Here is a 19019-nt window from a genome sequence, read left to right on the forward strand (position 1 = left end):
CATTCTTAGCAGCCCCCGTTTGCGGAGTTGCAGACAGAGGCCTGGGAGTGTATTTTGCTCCTGCCCGTGTTAGATGATCTCCACTCGGAGGGAACGTGTACCAGAGGAAATAAGCTGGCTCTGCCCCCGGGCATCTAGTCCCAGGGCTGCACGACGGCCAAGGCTGGGTTTTCTGAGACTTTCTGGTCACGAGTGCAGGAGAGACGTCTTGGGTTAGGGGAGATGGGACCCCGTCCGTAGCCGAGTGCACGCACGGCACAGACGGGGATTAAAGGCTCCGATGCCTGCATTTCTGAGCCGTTGAGTCATGCCCATGTTTCTTGTCACATTCAGCAGTTATGGGTAAGCCGAGTGAGTCAGATGGATCTAAGGGAAAAGCCAGGGATCAAGAATATGAGAAAGGAAGAGTGGGCACGTCCTAAAGGAAGCCAGTGGGCGGGGAAGAAATCAGGAAGCAACAGAAAGAGAGGAGCTGGGACAAAGGGCCGTGGGGGTCAGGAGAGGGCAGAGGGGCGACCTTGACTCGGTGTGGGTCAGAGGGTCTACTGCGTTTGTCGCTAGCGGACCCAGTTCTGCTGGGGGCACCTGCACTGGAGCCCGGGTGGGTTCCCAGCTCAGGCTCTGTTGTTCCAGTCAGAGGCCGTGACTGTCAGGGGACCGTGGGAAGGCATCAGATCCTTCGTGCCTGTGACATTGGTGGGGTCTGGGATATTGGAGCGCTGTACAGTCAAGGGAGACTCCAGGGTGACCTTCCCCAGCATTTTAGGTGCCCGATAGCACACATGCGTGGTTTGGGGTAGGAATCTGCATTGTCTTCCTTCGGGAATCCCAGACCCAGGGTGTTACCTGGCGGTACCCAGTGTGTCCCCTGTCCCCTCAACTCTGAGGACGGAGGGTGCTCTGGGATGTGGGGGTCACTGCACTGTCATCAGCACGGAGACACCGTACCAGGTGCCACGTACTCTGTGCCGGAATCCTGGGTTTAGGGACACCGTACCAGGTGCCACGTACTCTGTGCCGGAATCCTGGGTTTAGGGACACCGTACCAGGTGCCAGGGTACTCTGTGCCGGAATCCTGGGTTTAGGGATTAAGTTCTGAACTTCATTCTGGAATCACTGATGCTCCTTGGGTCTCTCAGGTTCTCTTGCTAAGAGTATCTCTTCGTTTCTCTGTTAAGTGTTCAGTCTCTCAAATGTTCTCTTCAATTTCTGTCCCCACCTCTGGTCCTGGGGTGGTTGGTGGATTTAGTGTGTTGGCTTGACTGGGCCAGACGTGCCCGTGCTTTAGGTCACACATTGTTCTGAATGTGTCTGGCAGGAAGTTTCCGGACGAGAGTTAACGACGGGTAGACTGAGTAAAGCAGATTTTTCTCCCTAATGTGGGTGATCCTTGCCCAATCAGTCAAAGGCCCAAATAAAACCAAAAAGTTGGCCCTCCCACCACGCACACGCACATACACGCACTCGTGCACACACACTCGCACATGCTCACACACACACATACACGCATGTGTGTACACAGGCACGCACACACCCTCCCCATTCTGGTCCCCTGCAGACCCCTGACTCACACAGGCCCTTTCCTCTTCCTTCTGCACTACTTTCCCTTCCCTCCCTACTTCCTCTCTCCCTCGGGTCCTCTCACTGACAATTTCTTTTGCACCCATGGTTTCCATCCCAGATCCCGTGGGGCTTCTATGCCCCTGACACGGGCTGGAATCTGAGCCACTGCTGGTAGAGTATTTGCTCTGGCTTCTCGAGGCCCCTCATTTGCCTTAACCGACCAAGCTTGTTTACACAAGAGGAAGTGGAGTTTCAGAGCCGTTGACGGCCGGTGCGTGGGGGACCGGGGTCCAGGTGGCCCCACCGTATGTGTTTTTGCTCACACTGGTGGTTCTCACCCTTTGCTGGAGATCGGTCACAGTCACGAGGAACCCCCAACCACCCAGACCCCCAGGCTGCAGCTGCACGGACCCCAAACCCCAATTCCTGAAATCTGTGGAGCAGAAGCCTGCGTGCACATGCATGATGAGTACCCCCGGGGATCTGTATCACCGCCTGCCGCCCCCCATCCCCGCCCCATCCAGCCTTCCCTTGGCCTCCGGCTCCCCGTTTCCCGAACTCCAGACTCGAAGCAGTCTGTGGCCACATGTGGCTTTTGAGCATTTGAAACGTGGCTAGTGAGACCGAGGAATTGAATGTCGTATTTCATTTTAATTAAAGCTTAAATGTCGGGGCCCCTGGGTGGCTCTATCAGTTAAGCATCTGCCTTCGTCTTGGGGCATGATCTCAGGGTCATGGGATCGAGCATGACACTGGACTCCCTGCTCAACGGGGTGTCTGTTCTCTCCCCCCACCCCCACTCACTCTCTCTTAAACAAATGCAATCTTTAAGAAAAAAAAAGAACTTTAAATGTAAATAACCACGTGTGGCCAGAGGCCAGGATGTTGCACGGTGCAGGGAAGGCGTCTAGTTCCTGAACCAAAGTTCACTTATGAAGAAGGAATGGTCAGTGACATTTACTATTTTCATGCTTTATACATCACAAAGGCAGTAGAGTCACGCTGTAAAAAAAAAAAAAAATACACGTGGGAGAAGAAGATTCCCCGTAACCCAGTACGGAAACAAGACCAAAGAGCGTGTACCGTGCCTGTCCGCGGTGCCTGGGACGTCCCTGTCGTGCGCTCACTCGCCTTCCCCGCCCGTTGCATTGAGAAGCAGATCCTACGCCTTCTTCTTCGTGGCTCCACCGTCTTCAAAACCAGATGCTTCCCAAGATCCTGTTGACTTGGTGACTCAACACCAGCACGACTTTCCTGCCCGTTATTAAAAGGGGGAAGAGAACCCATACCATGTGGGCTCCCAGACTCTGCTCTGAGAACGCACTGAGGCCGGGTTTTCAAGGATCACCTTTGGGGGGCCTGCACCCTGCCTCTCTGGTCCCAGTCCTTAAACCAGTTCCAGCTCCTTGCCTGTCTCCTGTCCTGCCACTGTCTCCTCCACCCGCCCTCCTGCAGAGTCCCCTGGCCTTCTGGGACACCCCCTGCCCCTACCCGTGCCTGTCCCCCTCACCCTTCATCTCCACCGAGGTGAATACCACCTTCCGAGGTGCTGTCCTCCCTCGAGGTCTCTCTTGGGGCTCCTCTGATGTCTGATCTCATATACACCTTGATCACTCACCCATCTTGTGGTGTCCGAAGCTATGGTTAAATTGAAGCCGTTAGCAGAGGTCTGTGTCTGCCCCTACATGGCCAGCTGGGGAGAATAGGATAGTGTTGCATTGATCTTGACCTACCCCCTGCCACCCTTCAATACTTTGTGGGTAGTGCTGGGCATTCCCCATATGTACCCTTTAGCCATCACTCCCCATTCTGCCCCTCTTCCCCCAGCCCTAAGCAACCGCTGATCTGCTTTCTACTCCCATAGATTTGCTATTCTGGAGGTTTCATAGAAATGGAACCCAATACTACGTGGTCTGTGCTAAATGGCTCCTTTCAGTTAGTGTAAGGTGCTCCTGGTTCGTCCATGTTAGAGCACATATCAGAACTTGGGTCTTTTTATGGCTGAATAATATTCCATTGTCTGGATATACCACATATCCTCTATCTATCTGTCAGTTGATAGGCACTTTTTTCTAACTTTTTGGCTGTTACAAATAATGCTGCTGTGAACATTGTACATTCACTCCTTGAGCAATGCAGGTTTGAACTACAAGGTCTACTTTTATGTGGATTTTTGACAGTACCATAGGGGAAACGGGTCTTCCTTAGGATTTTCTTTTTTTTTAAATTTTTTTTATTTTTAAAGATTTTATTTATTTATCAGATAGAGATCACAAGTAGGCAGAGAGACAGGCAGAGAGAGAGGGGGAAGTAGGGTCCCTGTTGAGCAGAGAGCCTGATGCAGGGCTCGATCCCAGGACCCTGGGATCATGACCTGAGCCAAAGGCAGAGGCTTTAACCCACTGAGCCACACAGGTACCCCTTCCTTAGGATTTTCTTAATATTCTTTTCTGTCGCTTCCTTTGTTGTTTGAATACAGTCAATAACACATATAACATACAAAATACTTGTTCATCGACTGTTTACATTATTGGTAAGGCTTTCAGAAGGCCAACAGTAGGCTGTCAGTAGTTAATTTTGGGGGGAGTCAAAAGTTATATGTGGATTTCCAACTGCATGGGGGGGGTGGTCAGCGCCCCTAACCCTCATGTCATTCAGGGGTCAGCTGGATATGTTTTTGTGTGGAAACACATTTTCATCTCTTTGTGTATGTATCTGAGTAGAATGGCTGGGCCACACGGTAGCTCTGTGTTTGAGTTTTTGAGAAACTGTTTTGCAAAGTGGCCACAGCATTTTACATTCCTACCAGCTGTGTGTGAGGCTGTCAGGATCCCACATCCTTGCCAACACTCGTGATTATCTGACCTTTTGATTCTGACCATCCTAGTGGGTTTGAAGTTGAATCTCAATGTGGTTTTGGTTTGCATTTTCCTGATGACTTATGATGTTGACCCTCCTTTCGTGGGCTTCTTTGCACGTCTTATTTGGAGAAATGTGTATTCAGATCCTCTGCCCATTTTTTATTGGGTTTTTGAACTCTTCTTATTATTGAGTTTTAATACATTTTTTATATGTTTTACATATGAGTCTCCAGTATATGATTTGCAAATATTTTCTCTCCTTCTATGGGTGGTCATTTCACTTTCCTGATGTTACTATTATTAAATTTTGATGCAGTCTGATTTATCTATTTTTTTTCTTTTATTTCTTGTGTTTTGGGTACTTTGTATAAGAAAACATTGCCAGGGGCACCTGGGTGGCTCATTTGATTAAGCGACTGCTTTTGGCTTGGGTCATGACCCCAGGGTCCTGGGATTGAGCCCCAAAACACATCGGGCTCCCGGCTCAGCAGGGAGCCTACTTCTCCCTCTGCCTCTGCCTGTGCTCCCCCTGCTTGTGCTCTCTCGCTCCATCAAATAAATAAACAAAATCTTAAAAGAAAAAGAGAGAGAGAAAAGAAAACATTGCCAACCCAAGGTCACAAAGTCTCACGCCTGTATTTTCTTCTGAATGTTATAGTCTTAGCTCTTAAGTTGAGGTCTTTGATCCATTTTGAGTGGATTTTTTTAAAAGATTTTATTTATTTATTTGACAGACAGTGATCACAAGTAGGCAGAGAGGCAGGCAGGGAGAGAGGGGGAACCAGGCTCCCTGCTGAGCAGAGAGCCCAATGCAGGGCTCGATCCCAGGACCCTGAGATCATGACCTGAGCCGAAGGCAGAAGCTTTAACCCACTGAGCCTCCCAGGCGCCCCAAGTGGATTTTTATACAGTTTGAGGTAGAGGTCCAACTTCTTTCTTTCGCACATGGATTTGAAGTTTTCCCAGCAGCATTTGTTGAAAAGACTAGTCTTTCTCCATTGGACTGTCTGGGCAAATGTGTTGAAAATTAATTAACCCTAAATGTTAGGGTTTGTTTCTGGTCTCTCAGTTGTTTCCATTGCTCTAGTTAATTGTCTTTTTTTTTTTTTAAGATTTTATTTATTTATTTGACAGAGAGAGATCACAAGTAGGCAGAGAGGCAGGCAGAGAGAGAGGAGGAAGCAGGCTCCCTGTTGAGCAGAGAGCCTGATGCAGGGCTCCATCCCAGGACCCTGGCATCATGACCTGAGCCGAAGGCAGAGGCTTTAACCCACTGAGCCACCCAGGCGCCCTCTAGTCCATCATCTTTTAAAGAAATTAACTAATAAGACAAAAAAATCTCGTTTACCCAGGCAGTTGCTATTTCTGTTGTCTTCATTTCTTGGTTTAGATCCAGATTTTCATCTGGTACCATTTTCCTTCTGCTTAAAGGCCTTCCTCAACCTTTTTTTTATAGTGCAGATCTGCTGGTGATGAATCCTTTCAGCTTTATATGTCTGAATTCATCTTACCCTTGGTTTCAGCTCAGGTCATGATCTCGTGGGTCACGGGATTGAGCCCCACATCGGGCTCCATGCTCAGTGCAGAATCTGCTTGAGATTTTCTCTTCTTTCCCTCCCTCGACCCTTCCGCCTCCCCTGTATGCTCTCTCTCTCAAATAAATAAGTCTTTTTTTATTTTTATTTATTTATATTAAAGATTTTTCTTTTTCCAAAAATATTTTTATTTATCAGAGAGCGCGTGCATGCGAGCGAGCATACAGCAGGAGGAGCGGCAGGCAGAGGGAGAAGCAGGTTCCCTGCTGAGCAAGGAGCCAGATTAGGGACTCAGTCCCAGGACCCCGGGGATCATGACCTGAGCCAAAGGCAGATGCTTAACCGACTGAGCCACCCACATGTCCCTAAAATAAATATTTTTTAAAAAGAATAAAGGATATTTTTGTGGAGCTAGAGAATTCTAGACAGATAGTTTTTTCAGTTTTTTCTTTCACTTCTTTAGAGATGTAGTTCCATTGTTTTCCATCAGAAATCTGATGTCCTCTTTATCTCTCTTTCTCTGTAGGTAACGTGTCTTTTTCCTTGGGCTGCTTTTAAGTTTTCTATCGTTGATTTTGAGAAATTCGATTATGATATCGCTTGGGGCCCTTTTTATTTTTCCTGTGATTAGGGTGTGTTGAGCTTTCTGGATGTGTGAGTTTATAACCTTTGTCAAATCTGAAATGTTTCTGGCCACTATTTCTTCACTTTTTTTTTTTTTTTTTTGCTACACCCTTCCTTCCCCCATCCCTCCACCACCCAGGGGTTTTGTTACCCCTTTTGTTGCTTCTTTGTTACATTTAACAAATCACCCCTTAAATTAAATCTTAGCTAACTGAAGTTGCCTCACAACTACCTTATGTTCTCTTCATGCTTAAAACTCTTTTCTTCTCTGTTTCATTTTGGCCATGGTGTGGCCAGTTTTTATTATGATGTCTTTAAATCTATTAACCTTTTCTTTTGCAGTGTGCAGTCTCCCAATCCCATCCAGCGTATCCTTCATTTCTGATACTCTAGTCGTTGTCTCCAGCCCCTTGGGTGTTTTTAAAGATCTTCCTCTAGCGTCTTGGACATATGGCATACAGTAGCAATAACTTGTATCTCTTTTCCTACTGATTCTAAGCTTTGTGTCAGATCTGGCTTGATTTCCCTAGGTTGACTATTTTCTTCATTATGGCTCCTCTCTTCCCGCCTTTTTGCATGCCTGGTAATCTTCGATTAGATGCCAGGCATTGTGATTTCATTTCGTTGAGTCCTGGATATCTTTGTATTCCTTTAAATCTTCTTGAGCTTTGTCCCAGGAAGCAGGTAAGTTATTTGGAGATGGTGATCTTTTCACAGCAGAGCTCCATCCCGGGCCAATTATCCTTCACTCCAGGGTAGAACCTTCTTGAGTGGAACCCTGTGGATTATGAGTTTTCCCACTCTGACTGGTGGGAATAGGCACTATTTTCAACCCTTGTGGATGACTTTTTACCCTGGGCTTCATCAGTCTCTTCACAGGCACGAGTTGATCCTAGCCCTGCAGGACACGCAAGGAGACTCTCGGCAGGTCTCCAGGATTTTTATCTCTGTGCAGCGTTCTCTTCTCAGATCCAGGTGATAATGGTCTGGAGTAGTAGGAATGGAGAACCAAGAGAGTGGGTTTGTAAAACTGAAAGTACGTAAAAAGACCTGGGAGCAGCCAGTGAGAAGAGAACTGGAGTGTAGAGTGGGGCTTCCTGCGGTGTGGTCCCTCACGGTGCTGGCCAGTAAGGAGAGAAGCCCAGAAACTGAGACTGTTGAGCAGCGTTCACAGTTTGAGAGAGTAGACTGCTGCTTGGATTTTATGTTTCGTTTTTCAAAATATTGTATTTTCCAAGAAAATAAGTCTGGCTGATGGAGCTGAAAAACAAAACAAAAACCCAGCCCTTTACCACAGATGAACTGAGAGGGAAGGAGTGACCTGGAGGGTTTGGGGAGAAGGAGGTGGGAGCGGATGAGATTTTTAGCTCAGGTAGGACATGAAGGTCATTGACAGGATCCTGGCAACCGTGACTTAGGCTAACACTTAATAAGAGCCAACACCACATTGGGCTCCCCACTGAGACCCCCCCAGTTTTGTCTTCTCCACGACATCCTTTACCAAGGAACCCACAGGGTCAGGTGACTGGCCAGCCTCTCGTTTCTGCTAAGTGGCAAAGCCCAGGATGCAGCCCTCGTTGCTTTTCTACTTTCTACCTTCCACCTTGTTCCTCAGTCCGCTGAGGCTGCACCAGCCTGGGGAAACCCAGGTGCATTGTGTCATTCGCACGGAGCCAATTTGGTTGGTTTTCCTGTTGGTTTGTATTAGTTCATTTTAAGAGTTAATCTCTTCTGGAAGAAGCTGAAGAAGTAGATCAGGTAGAATTCTGTGCGATAAAGCAAACTGCCTAGCTGCTCTCTATCACAAGTGGCCGCGGGATACTTTGAAATGTTCTTATTCAAGTACTTGAACTGAATTCTAACCGTTTTTTAATTTTTTTAAAGATTTTATTTATTTATTTGACAGACCAAGAGAGAGCACAAGCAGGGGTGCGGCACAGGAAAAGGGAGAAGCAGGCTCCCCGCTGAGCAGGGAACCCCATGTGGGGCTTGAGCCCAGGACCCTGGGATCATGACCTGAGCCGAAGGCAGAGGCTTAACCAACTGAGTCCCTAGGCACCCCACATTTTAAAAATTTTTATTAACTTCGATTTACATACGAATAGCCACGTATGATTGGTAAGCAGTGGACAATGCTGGTAGAAGTTACCCTCTTGGGACCGTACAGTAACAACAAAATCTAAAGAGTTGCTCGTTTTTACTTCCTTTTTTCAGGAACTCCTCTTGTGGCCAGGAAAACCTTCCCTTTTTACTTTCCGGGGAGGCATTTTAGACACTGAAATTTGTGATGAAGTCTTACAGCTCAGGGCCAATTACTTTTCCAGAAGGGACAAGTCGTTCCTATTTCTGGAGGGAGGGGAGAACGGCGAGAATGGCACGTTTAGTTTTATTTGTCAGGTTATGTGGCCGACTTCTCTTGGTGACATCTGTGACTGTGGTCACCCTTTCCTTCATGGGGGTAGACTGGCTTCATCCAGAGTTTTCTTTTCAACTGAAGGGTTCCCCAGAGGCAAATATAAAATATCCACCATCAATGGGAAGTGGCCTTTTGACAAGTCTGTACATTTATTAGTCAATATTTCCTAAACTTTTTGCGATTGGAAAATAAAGAGTACCTTTGACGACTCTAAAGCTCTGGGAAAACGGTTTCTTTGGTATATTTTTGGGGTGCACATCACTACATGTTTCCTGGTGTGAGGAATTCCTCTGCCAGAAGCGGGATGATTCTGAGGCTGAATTATGAAGACGGGGCGCCATCCCCCTCGCCGTTCTGTTGGTTGCTCATTGCTCAGGGATGGTCCAGATCTTCACACTTTTGTTTGACTAAGACAAATCTTGGCAAGTGGAAATGCTGGTTCAGAGACTGGCCTGAGGCATTGTCTATCTTAGTGTGGTCCTTGGACCAGCCCCTTGAGCATCACGTGGGAAGGGCAGAGTCTCAGGCCCTTCCCGACCTACAAGAATCCGGGGATGGGGCTCAGCAGTCTGTGTTTTAACAAACCCAGCAGGTGCTTCTGAAGAGGGAGGAAGAGGTTTGATGGGGAAGGCCAGGAAATCCCCCTCCTCCCCCCATCCTGAGTCTGAGAGTCCTTGGGGGACAAAGAGGGTATCACGTGATAGGGAGAGTGTTGACTTCTTGCCAGAGAGCTGGGTTCAAATCCCAATTCATAGCCATGGTGGGCAAGTGTGCCTGAGGGATTTAACTTTTGCATAATGCCGTTGGTGGCCCTTAAAGTGCCTCCCCTGCAAGGTGGCATTGTTGGAGAGTTAATGAGTGACACAACCCAAGCCAGCCGCCTTCACTCCCGGCGTTCTCAGTGGGTCCGGGATGTGGTTTGGTGCCACCTAGTGGTGGTTGGCTGCTAGTGTGTGTGTCAGTGAAGACCTTTTGGGGTTCTGGATGGAGCAGTGGCATGGAACTTTCAGGATGGTTTCAGTGATTCCAGGAATTTCCAGGTTAGCATCTGTGTCATTGGCCAGACCTGGAATGATTCATCCAGAAGAATACTTGCCCCCTGCTTGCCCGCTTTTAAAGACCAGAGGCCTCTGGGTGCCTGGCTGGTTCAGTCAGTAGAAACAGGCGGCTCTTGATCTCTCAGGCTTGTGAGTTCGAGTCTCACATCGGGTGTAGAGATTGCTTAAATAAATAAACGTTAAAAAATGAAAATTCCTTTCTCCATTCCTTGGTAGGAAGAGAAAAAGTGGATCCATGTGTAGGTGTGTACTCCCAGGCATTAAATCGTGTGGGTGGTCTCGTGGCGCAGCGGGACAGGTGTGGGCTTCAGGGGCCGACTAACCGGGTTCCCCTCCTGCCCACTTACTACTCTGATCCTCAGAATGTACGAACTGGAGGTGACGTTCCTCCCATCAGCGTCCTGTTTTTAGGAAGAGAAAGGGAAACCCAGAAAGTGGGAGCATTCCCAGGGTGTCCTTTCTAGCGATTCCCAGGGATAATTAATTCCCGCATCTGGGCACTGCTTCATGATATTGTCATGTGATGGGTTTTATTTCTGCCTCGTTCTTTGGTGAGCTGTTTCCCCACTTACTGGAACCAAAAACCTACAGCGAGTGACAGGGAGTGATGCGTGGACTTGCCTGTGAAAGGCGTGGGCTGGGGCAAAGCCAGAAAGGAGGGCTGATGGTGCAGTAACATGTGACATTACACGTTTTTAGACTTGTTAATATATGAAAGTTGTAAACACGGTACTTGAAACCTACAAGGCAATCAACGGATGTTAGGGTTTTATTTTTTTCTCCTACTTATAAAATATAAACAAATTGGTTGTGGGATCTAGTTTCTCAACTTAGTCTTTTTTTTTTTAATTTTTTTTTTTTTTTAGATAAGTCTTTTAAAACTGAGGTCAGAAGTGGAGTTTGAGTGCTTCAGAGCATACTTAAGGCCCCACCCTTTCTCTATGGGGGAGTCCTCAATAGTAATAATAACAATATTATTCATAATTATTAATCTAAATAATAAGTATTATAATAATACAGGATATTTATATTCTATAAATATATTGATATATTACATATTAATATGTAACATGAATATATAATAATCGTATTCTATATGAATACATGAATATATTAATGTCATATAAAATATATACAACAATATTATTGATCTGTGTAGTATATATTATATTAATAATATATATCTATTATATGTAGATATATATTTCTATATTATATATTATTTATATATTTATATATAATAGATAATATATTAATATATAATACTTATGTTTATAATATTAACATGACATTGTATATCAATATAGTTTACTATTATTATATATCAATATGATATATAATTATTATATATAACAATAATAATAATTATTATTTTAGAATAACGAAAAACCAGATGCAGACTTGAAGCCGTTCCCTTGGCCACCAGGGTCTGGACAGGGGACTTCTCAGCTCTGGGGATCAGCAGCGACAGGATTTGACTAGCCAGCTGGGCAGTTTTTCAGAGGACAATTAAAGTCCTGCCTGCTCCTTGGTAGAAGTTTGGGGAAGTGTAGGAAAGTATCAAGAAGCGCACAATCAGCGAACAAGGCGCCCCCCACCCCTGCTCCCAAAGCATGCAGATACCATGTATGTCCACCAGAGGCACTGTCACTCTTGGGCAGATTTTTTTTCCATCTTTTTTTTTTCCTTTGAATTTCTGATTTATGCAGTTGAAATACACAATTTTTAGATCTAGCTTTATTAATTTTTGTACTATTACATAAGGATTTTGTTTCTTTTTCTTTTTTTAAGTTTTTTTTTATTTGACAGAGATCACAAGTAGGCACAGAGAGTGTGGGGAAGTAGGCTCCCCGCTGAGCAAGGAGCCCGATGCGGGGCTCCATCCCAGGACCCTGCGATCATGGCCTGAGCCAAAGGCAGAGGCTTTAACCCACTGAGTCACCCAGGCACCCCATAAGGGTTTTCTTTTAAAAATTAAAGTATTGGGGGCACTTGCCTGGCTCAATTAGTAGAGCATGTGACTCTTAATCTCAGGGCGGGTAAATTCAAGCCCTGTGTTGGGCACAAAGCCTACTTTAAACAACAACAACAACAACAAAACCCCTCAGGGCACCTAGGTGGCTCAGTCAGTTGAGCCTCTGACTCTTGGTTTCCGTTTGGACCTTGGTCTCCAGGGTCGTGGGATCAAGCCCTAGGTAGAGAGCCCTGTTTGGGGCTCTATGCTCCGGGCAGAGTCTTCTCGAGATTCTTCCCTCTCCTCCCTCTCCCTCACCCTCTGCTCCTCCCCACCCTCATGCGCACCCCCTCTCTCAAAGTAAACAAACGAATAAAAATCTTTAAGAAACAAAAGCATCGTTTTTCAAATTATTAAATACATAATTCTAGAAAAATGTTAATGTAAGTGTATGAAAGCAAAAAGTGAAATTCTGATACCATCTACAGGTGTCCCTAATAGTAGAAAAAAAATGTTAAATATCAAAACATATAAAGTAGTAAGAGGAGTTCCCTGTAATACAACCTACCAGAACTTCGTGGTACTAGATAAGTTTAAACAGCACTATTGACAGTGCAATTTCCTGGTAAAATACCATCTTACCAGTGCCAAGCCCTGTCAGTTTCAGAATACGGCATTCTAGAGTTTTCTTTCCTTTGTATATCAGCATGTGTGCATATGTGCGTAAGTTCCTGAAATGGAATTGTACAGCTGCCCATCTCGCATTTTTCATTTACTAATGTGTTTTGAGTAACCGTAACCTTCTATAGGATAAGCATTCGCCGGTCTCACTGAAACACGTACTTGAACTGTACTTGAAATGGCCGCATAATATCTCATCATTTAGATGTACTCTGTTTTACGTAATCGTTTCTCCTAAGGCTTCCGGTGTGGACCTAAGTAAATATCTATTCACATTTCTGAGTCTTTCCTTAAGCGAAGTCCCAGAGAGCCGCACCGAGTCACTTTTTAAAGTTTCTCTCCGGGGAGAGTTTATCATTTTACACTCTCATCAGTAGCTTACAGAAATATGCCAGGAGGACCGTCATAAACGGCTGTGATCATTTAACAAATGTTTGTTGATGTTGTAAGTGAAAAAGCTCTTGTTTGTCTTTCTTAGGGCGCTAGAGCGCTTGGCCCTCAGCGGGTTTAATAACCCTTCTCTATGATTTCTGGAACAGAGGTGACATGCCCTCTATTAAAACAGAAAGTAATTCCCAGCTCAGATTCCTTGAACTTCCTGGACTCCGTTCTTGGAACCAGAGCTCCATATTCTCTGCATTGGATCAGAAGCCACATCTCTGTCTAGGAAGACCTATGCCATTTCCAGACGGCCCCCTCGCTCTCTCCAGTGGCCACTATGGGATCTGCAGCCTCGCCTCCTTTCCTCTCGGAACCTGGGGGCAGCAAAACAAGCCCACCCCACTCCCAGGCTGGACTTTGGTTTTCCTTGTGGTCGGACAGTGTTGGGCATTGTTTTCCCTCGTGGTGGACTATTTGCGTCCTTCCTGTCACCGTGGCTGCCTGGGGAGGGACTGGAGGCTCTCACCCAGGTGCCTGATTGGAACAAAAATATGGGAGAGCCTACTCTATTTAGTTCTCATTTTCCTGTGTACAACTTTAAGTTTGCTGGAATTTTTTTTTTATAGAGGGGAAAGTGAGATCATTATAAATGAACTTTCTATGGCTGTAAAGGGGGGTTCTGTCAGTGAACCTTGAAATCATTTAGTTATAAGTGCCCCTTCTTGTCACCCTAGTTTCGCAGTCAGGAAATGCTTGTGAAGGTTCTAGAACCTTCCAGAAGTGAATGTAACTAACTTTGAGGAAGGACAGAAGAGAAGGTTTGGAGAGCTACAGGCTTGCATTGTAGACTTCTAACATGTCCCATTGTTCTTTCCACACTCCCTCATCCTATTTTAATTTGTTTCAGGTTATGAAAATAATATATAGTTGTTGCAGGAAATGACTTTATATATATATATTTATATATATAATATATAGTCATTTAAGGAAAAAATAAAAACCACCCATTTTCTATACTCAGAGATAATGACTATTAACATTTTGTATGCATTTTGTGTGTATGAACATACACATAATTTTGTGAACATACAGGTGTGTGAACACGTGTTTCCATATCTGTACTCATACACAAATATGCTTTCATACCACCTTCTGAAGTATTTTAAATATCTCTCTGTGTCATCAAGTCTTTTTTTGAAAACCCGCTTTTTTTTATGGCTGCAAAATAGTATAAATGCTATCATTTATTTAATAGGAATTACATATTTGCTTAATGCTCTTTTTTTTTTTAAAGATTATTTATTTATTTGACAGACAGAAATCACAAGTAGGCAGAGAGGCAGACAGAGAGAGAGAAGGAAGCAGGCTCCCCGCCAAGCAGAGAGCCGGATGCGGGACTTGATTCCAGGACCCTGGGATCATGACCTGAGCCAAAGGCAGAGGCTCAACCCCCTGAGCCACCCAGGCGCCCCTTAATGCTCATTTTTAAAGTTATCTTATTTTTTAATGTTTTAAATGTTTTTTGAAGGTTTTATTTAGGGAGAGAGTGACAGAGGGAGGGACAGAGGGAGAGGGAGAATCTCAAGCAGACTCCCCATTGAGTGTGGAGTCCCACGTGGGGCTCGATCTCACGACCCTGAGATCATGACCTGAATTCATGAGCCAAATTCAAGAGTCTGATGCTTAACCAATTGAGCCATCCAGGCACCCCTCAGCTGTTTTAAATAATGTTGAGGTGAAGATCCTTTACACAATCCAACTCTGATTATTTCCTTAGGATAAATTCCTGCAGTGGAATTTTTCAGTCAAAATAACCCGAACTTTCTAAATCCTATTGATATTTGATGCCACATTCTCTCTCATAAGCTTACCCAATTTCTGCTCTCCTCACAGAGTGAGGAGTGTCTTCAATGCGATTACTAATATGAGCAGGGGGAGGGAGGGGCCGAGGGAGAGGAACAGATTCCCCACTGAGCAGGGAGCAGGACATGGGGCTCGATGGGGGGGGGGGCTCAATCCCAGGACCCTGGGGATCATGACCTGAGCCAAAGGCAGACACTTAACTGACGGAGCCACCCAGGTGCCCCTCTTCGCTTATTTTTCTATATGGACTGTTAATTGAATTACTTGCATATGAGGACAAATTAAGTTGTTTTTGTCCTACAGTGTGATGTTTTCTCTGGTTTGTCATTTGCCTTTGGCTTATAGTATTTCTCCTAAAGAAGGTGTGGGTGTGTGTGTTTGTGTATAGTTTCAAAAACTACAGGAAAGCACAGTAGGAAATAACCTTTGTTTGCCTGCCACCCAGAATGCATGGACATTTATATGTTCTCCTTTGGACTTATTTCTGATAAAGGAAGTAGAATATTACAGATAAATTGGAATTGTCCTGGTTCCCCTTCCCACATGCCATTTCCCCCTTCCCCAGGACAGGGACTGTCATGAATTCAGTGTATGGATCCTTCCAGCCCCAGTTTTTCTTCTGTTATCGCATAGACAAGTATCATAAAAAATATGCAGCACTAGTTTGTGTGTGCATATGTGTTTGTTCATGATTTAATGTGTGTGTGTATATATATATATTTAATGTGTGTATATATATATATTAATGTGTGTATATAAATACACACACTATCCTATAACATATATCATTGAGCAATTTTCCCTATTTGCACAGCAGTGTGTTCAGTTCAGTTCCTAATGATATATACAAATCTAGTTCATGCATTTTGACTGCTGTGTGGTATCTCATTCATTGACTATAACTCCAAATTCTCCCTCAATGTATTTCTCAATTTTTCTACTTGGATGAACATTGAAGATGCTGCTGGGTATCCAGGTTATCTTTGCAATGCTGCAGTGAAGCCCTACGTGCTTCTCCTTCTGCACATTGGGAGATCTTCTCAAAGGGCACCCCTAGGGGTACGTGCTGGGTCATGTGGGTTTTCCGCTCTCTGGGCTCTTGCCGAATTCTTCCCAGGGTGCTCGTGCTGACCGACACTCCCACTCCCATCGTGCTGATCGGGAAAGGTTTCCTCTTGTCCCACACCTTCACCATGACATGGTACTGCCAGGCTTAGTGATTTTAGTCCATCTGGCACTGAGACAGCATCTCCTTGTGGTTTTAATTTGCGTATCCTGATTGCTGGTAGGATTGAACATCTTGTAAAATGGTTACTGCCTAGAGTTTAACAGATTTTCTCTTTGCATTTTCACTTCTTATCCTTCGCTCGGTTTTTCCGTCGGGTTATCGTGGTCGGATGGGTGCTTGGTGTTCTTTATGTTTTTGACGACTACTGCCTTGGTACATGCATTGTAGCATCTTCTGGCCCCTGGCCTGCCTGCCTTTTTATTTCTCCAACTTACCCTTTATTGCCTGCAGTCAGACCACTGGCAAGCCATCTTCTTATGAGACCGAGTCGAAGTTACGTTCTGTCCTCAAGGAGTGTCGCGTATATTCAGAATATTAGAAAGTTCTATAGGAACCGATCAGAGGGCTGGGGAGACACCAAGATAGCAGTGGGTCTCCCAGCAACAAGCGGGACACCGAGAAGGGCAGGGCCTTCCTGGGGAGGGGGCTGCAGGGGCAGGAGTGTGGAGGGTCAGCCCCAGAGTCTTCGTCCTTCCAGGCTTCTTTCTGTCTTCCCTTTCTCCTTGTTCTCGCCACACGACCTCCACTTGCCATCCTCCGACCCGCTCCTTCTCCCTCCCCGCTCAGAACCCCTTTGGCTTTTCAACAGTTTTATTTTTTGAACTTTGTATATGTTGTTTTATGTTGAACAGAGTTTGGATTTTTGATGTCCCGTGGATCAGCCTTCACCTTCATAAGGTGTGCCTTTTGTATCTCACTGGAGAAATCCCATGCCACGCCCCAGTCAAAGACAGTTGCTCACATTTTCTCATGAAAACTTTTGTTTTTCACACTCAAGGTCTTTCATCTCTCTGGAGCTTTTTGTTTTTGTAGTTACACTTCTTTTTTTGTGGCTTTTCCTCTGCACTGACTGATAACTTTCCAGGCCCTCTCTAAGCCCCAGCAGGTCTGTGTCACCAGGCTTTTCTCTGTCGCCTTGTGCTCTTGGCCGGCTCTGGGGGTCCCAGGCGAGGGTGCTTGGTGCTTTAATCAAGGTGGTTTCTCTGCCTGGAGCCCCATTAGCGTTTGCGACATTTGGTGAGCTTGGTTTCATGTTGTGGATCCCGGCTCCAAGGGGCGTGATTCTGCTAGAGTTTAGAATGCCTTCAGTTTTGGAAACTTGCACAGTCTGTTGCACGCGTGGTGTACCTGGTGCTGGAAGTGTTCTCAGATCTGGGAATGCCTCGGAGTCACGGACCCGGGGTCTCCTACAAAGATGCTCCTGCTTAACCTTGGACATGTGACCTTCTGTATTTTTTCATTAGGGATCAAGGGCATTGGTAAAGTGTGCTAGTCTTGCCGGTGTCCTAGCTTTATGGAAACTAAAGTTACACCTAAGCAGCCGGGGTGCTTTGAATTTTTCCCACCCTTCCTCACCCCGTTTAGATCAGGGGAAAACAAGAAAAATCATTATCTGTCCAACAATATGTATTTTCTGTATAGTTGAGATGGAAAGAGACATGAAAATAAAGAAAATAAAGTTGACCAATTTCTAGGACTTTCCTGATAGGCTGTCACCAGTGTCCCCTGGAGCACATGTCAAAGGTAACATCCCAAACACCTGTGGGAAACAGCTCACATCAAACTGTTGCCCTGTACCCACCCCCCCCCCCCCCCCAGTGTGCCTCTGCCGTCCCCCCACCAGATGTCTCAGCGGGCTCTTTCTCAGCGGAGAGGAAGCGGGAGAAGGGGGCGTAGGATGATTCCCAAGGCAGCGCTGGTGTCCCCGGCCACACACACCCGCCAGGGGCCCGGCCGTCCTGCCTCCACCTGCCCATCGCCAGGGGCGGCCAGCGGCTTTCTGTAACCACACACCCTAGACAGTTGGCATCTTGTGCATGTTTGTTTCTGTTTAAACACACTTTGCCTTTCTTTTCTCCTTTTTTCACCACACACATCATCTTCTTTTCATTCTGCCTTTGTGTTTCTTCCTTAGGCCGGAAGCTGAGAGGAAAAGCCTTTTATTTTGTCAATGGCAAAGTGTTTTGTGAGGAAGACTTCCTGGTGAGTTTGTTACCCTAACCTCCCCTGCTCGAAGTCCTGACCAGAATCAGGGGCAGGGGCCAGGCAGAAGAGGGTGGTTTCTCTCTGCGATCCCCGGTGCCGGCAGGGAGTTGAGCGCAGCCAGAGAAGGGGGTCCTGACTTTCCCTCTGTAGATGCCCCGGGTGGCCCTTGTTCCCGAAGCAAATGACAAGCCACAGAACTACGTGCTTGGAAGGGACTTGAGGGTCACTTGGCCTGTCCTCTTGTGTTCTGCCCATTTTGCCTACCCCACTGCTCTCTTAAACCTCCGGACTGGGGTTCAGTTTTGGGTGGAGCCCGAGAATTTGCATTTCTTTCTTTTTTTTTTTTTTAAGATTTTATTTATTTGTTTATTTGGCAGACAGAGATCACAAGTAGGCAGAGAGGCAGGCAAAGAGAGAGAGAGGGGAAAGCAGGCTCCCTGCCGAGCTGAGAGCCAGATGTGGGGCTCGATCCCAGGACCTTGGGATCATGACCTGAGCCGAGGGCAGAGGCTTAACCCACTGAGCCACCCAGGCGCCCCAAGAATTTGCATTTCCTACAAGTTCCCAGGTGATGTCAGTGAACTCCTCTTTGAGAACCAGTGGCTTATCGCCTAAAGCCTCTCTATGCACAGCCTCTTACACAGAGCCCGGCATGTTGTTGGTGCCCAGAAGCGGCTCTTGTTAGGGTGGGGGGTGTCGGTATGTGTCATGGCTTCGTGGCAGAAGCTGTTCCATGATTCATCACACAACTGCGTTGTCCTCTAGGAAACGACAGATTCCTGTGTAGAGTGACACTTCTTTCTGATAAG

At 46.0% G+C, this 19019-nt stretch overlaps 1 protein-coding gene across 1 annotated transcript in view; it reads left to right on the top strand.

The window, feature by feature from the left end:
• LOC111144204 (LIM domains containing 1) overlaps positions 1 to 19019 on the top strand; it is a 68859-nt gene that overhangs the window by 38271 nt on the left and 11569 nt on the right. The window contains exon 3 of the mRNA XM_022498415.1: positions 18140 to 18207. Within this exon, the coding sequence (XP_022354123.1) occupies positions 18140 to 18207 (68 nt within the window). The remainder of the gene's footprint in view (positions 1 to 18139; positions 18208 to 19019) is intronic.

The sequence above is a fragment of the Enhydra lutris genome, unplaced genomic scaffold (genome assembly GCF_002288905.1).
Source record: "Enhydra lutris kenyoni isolate GAN:26980312 unplaced genomic scaffold, ASM228890v2 scaffoldscaffold10, whole genome shotgun sequence".
NCBI classification, from domain to species: Eukaryota; Metazoa; Chordata; class Mammalia; order Carnivora; family Mustelidae; genus Enhydra; species Enhydra lutris.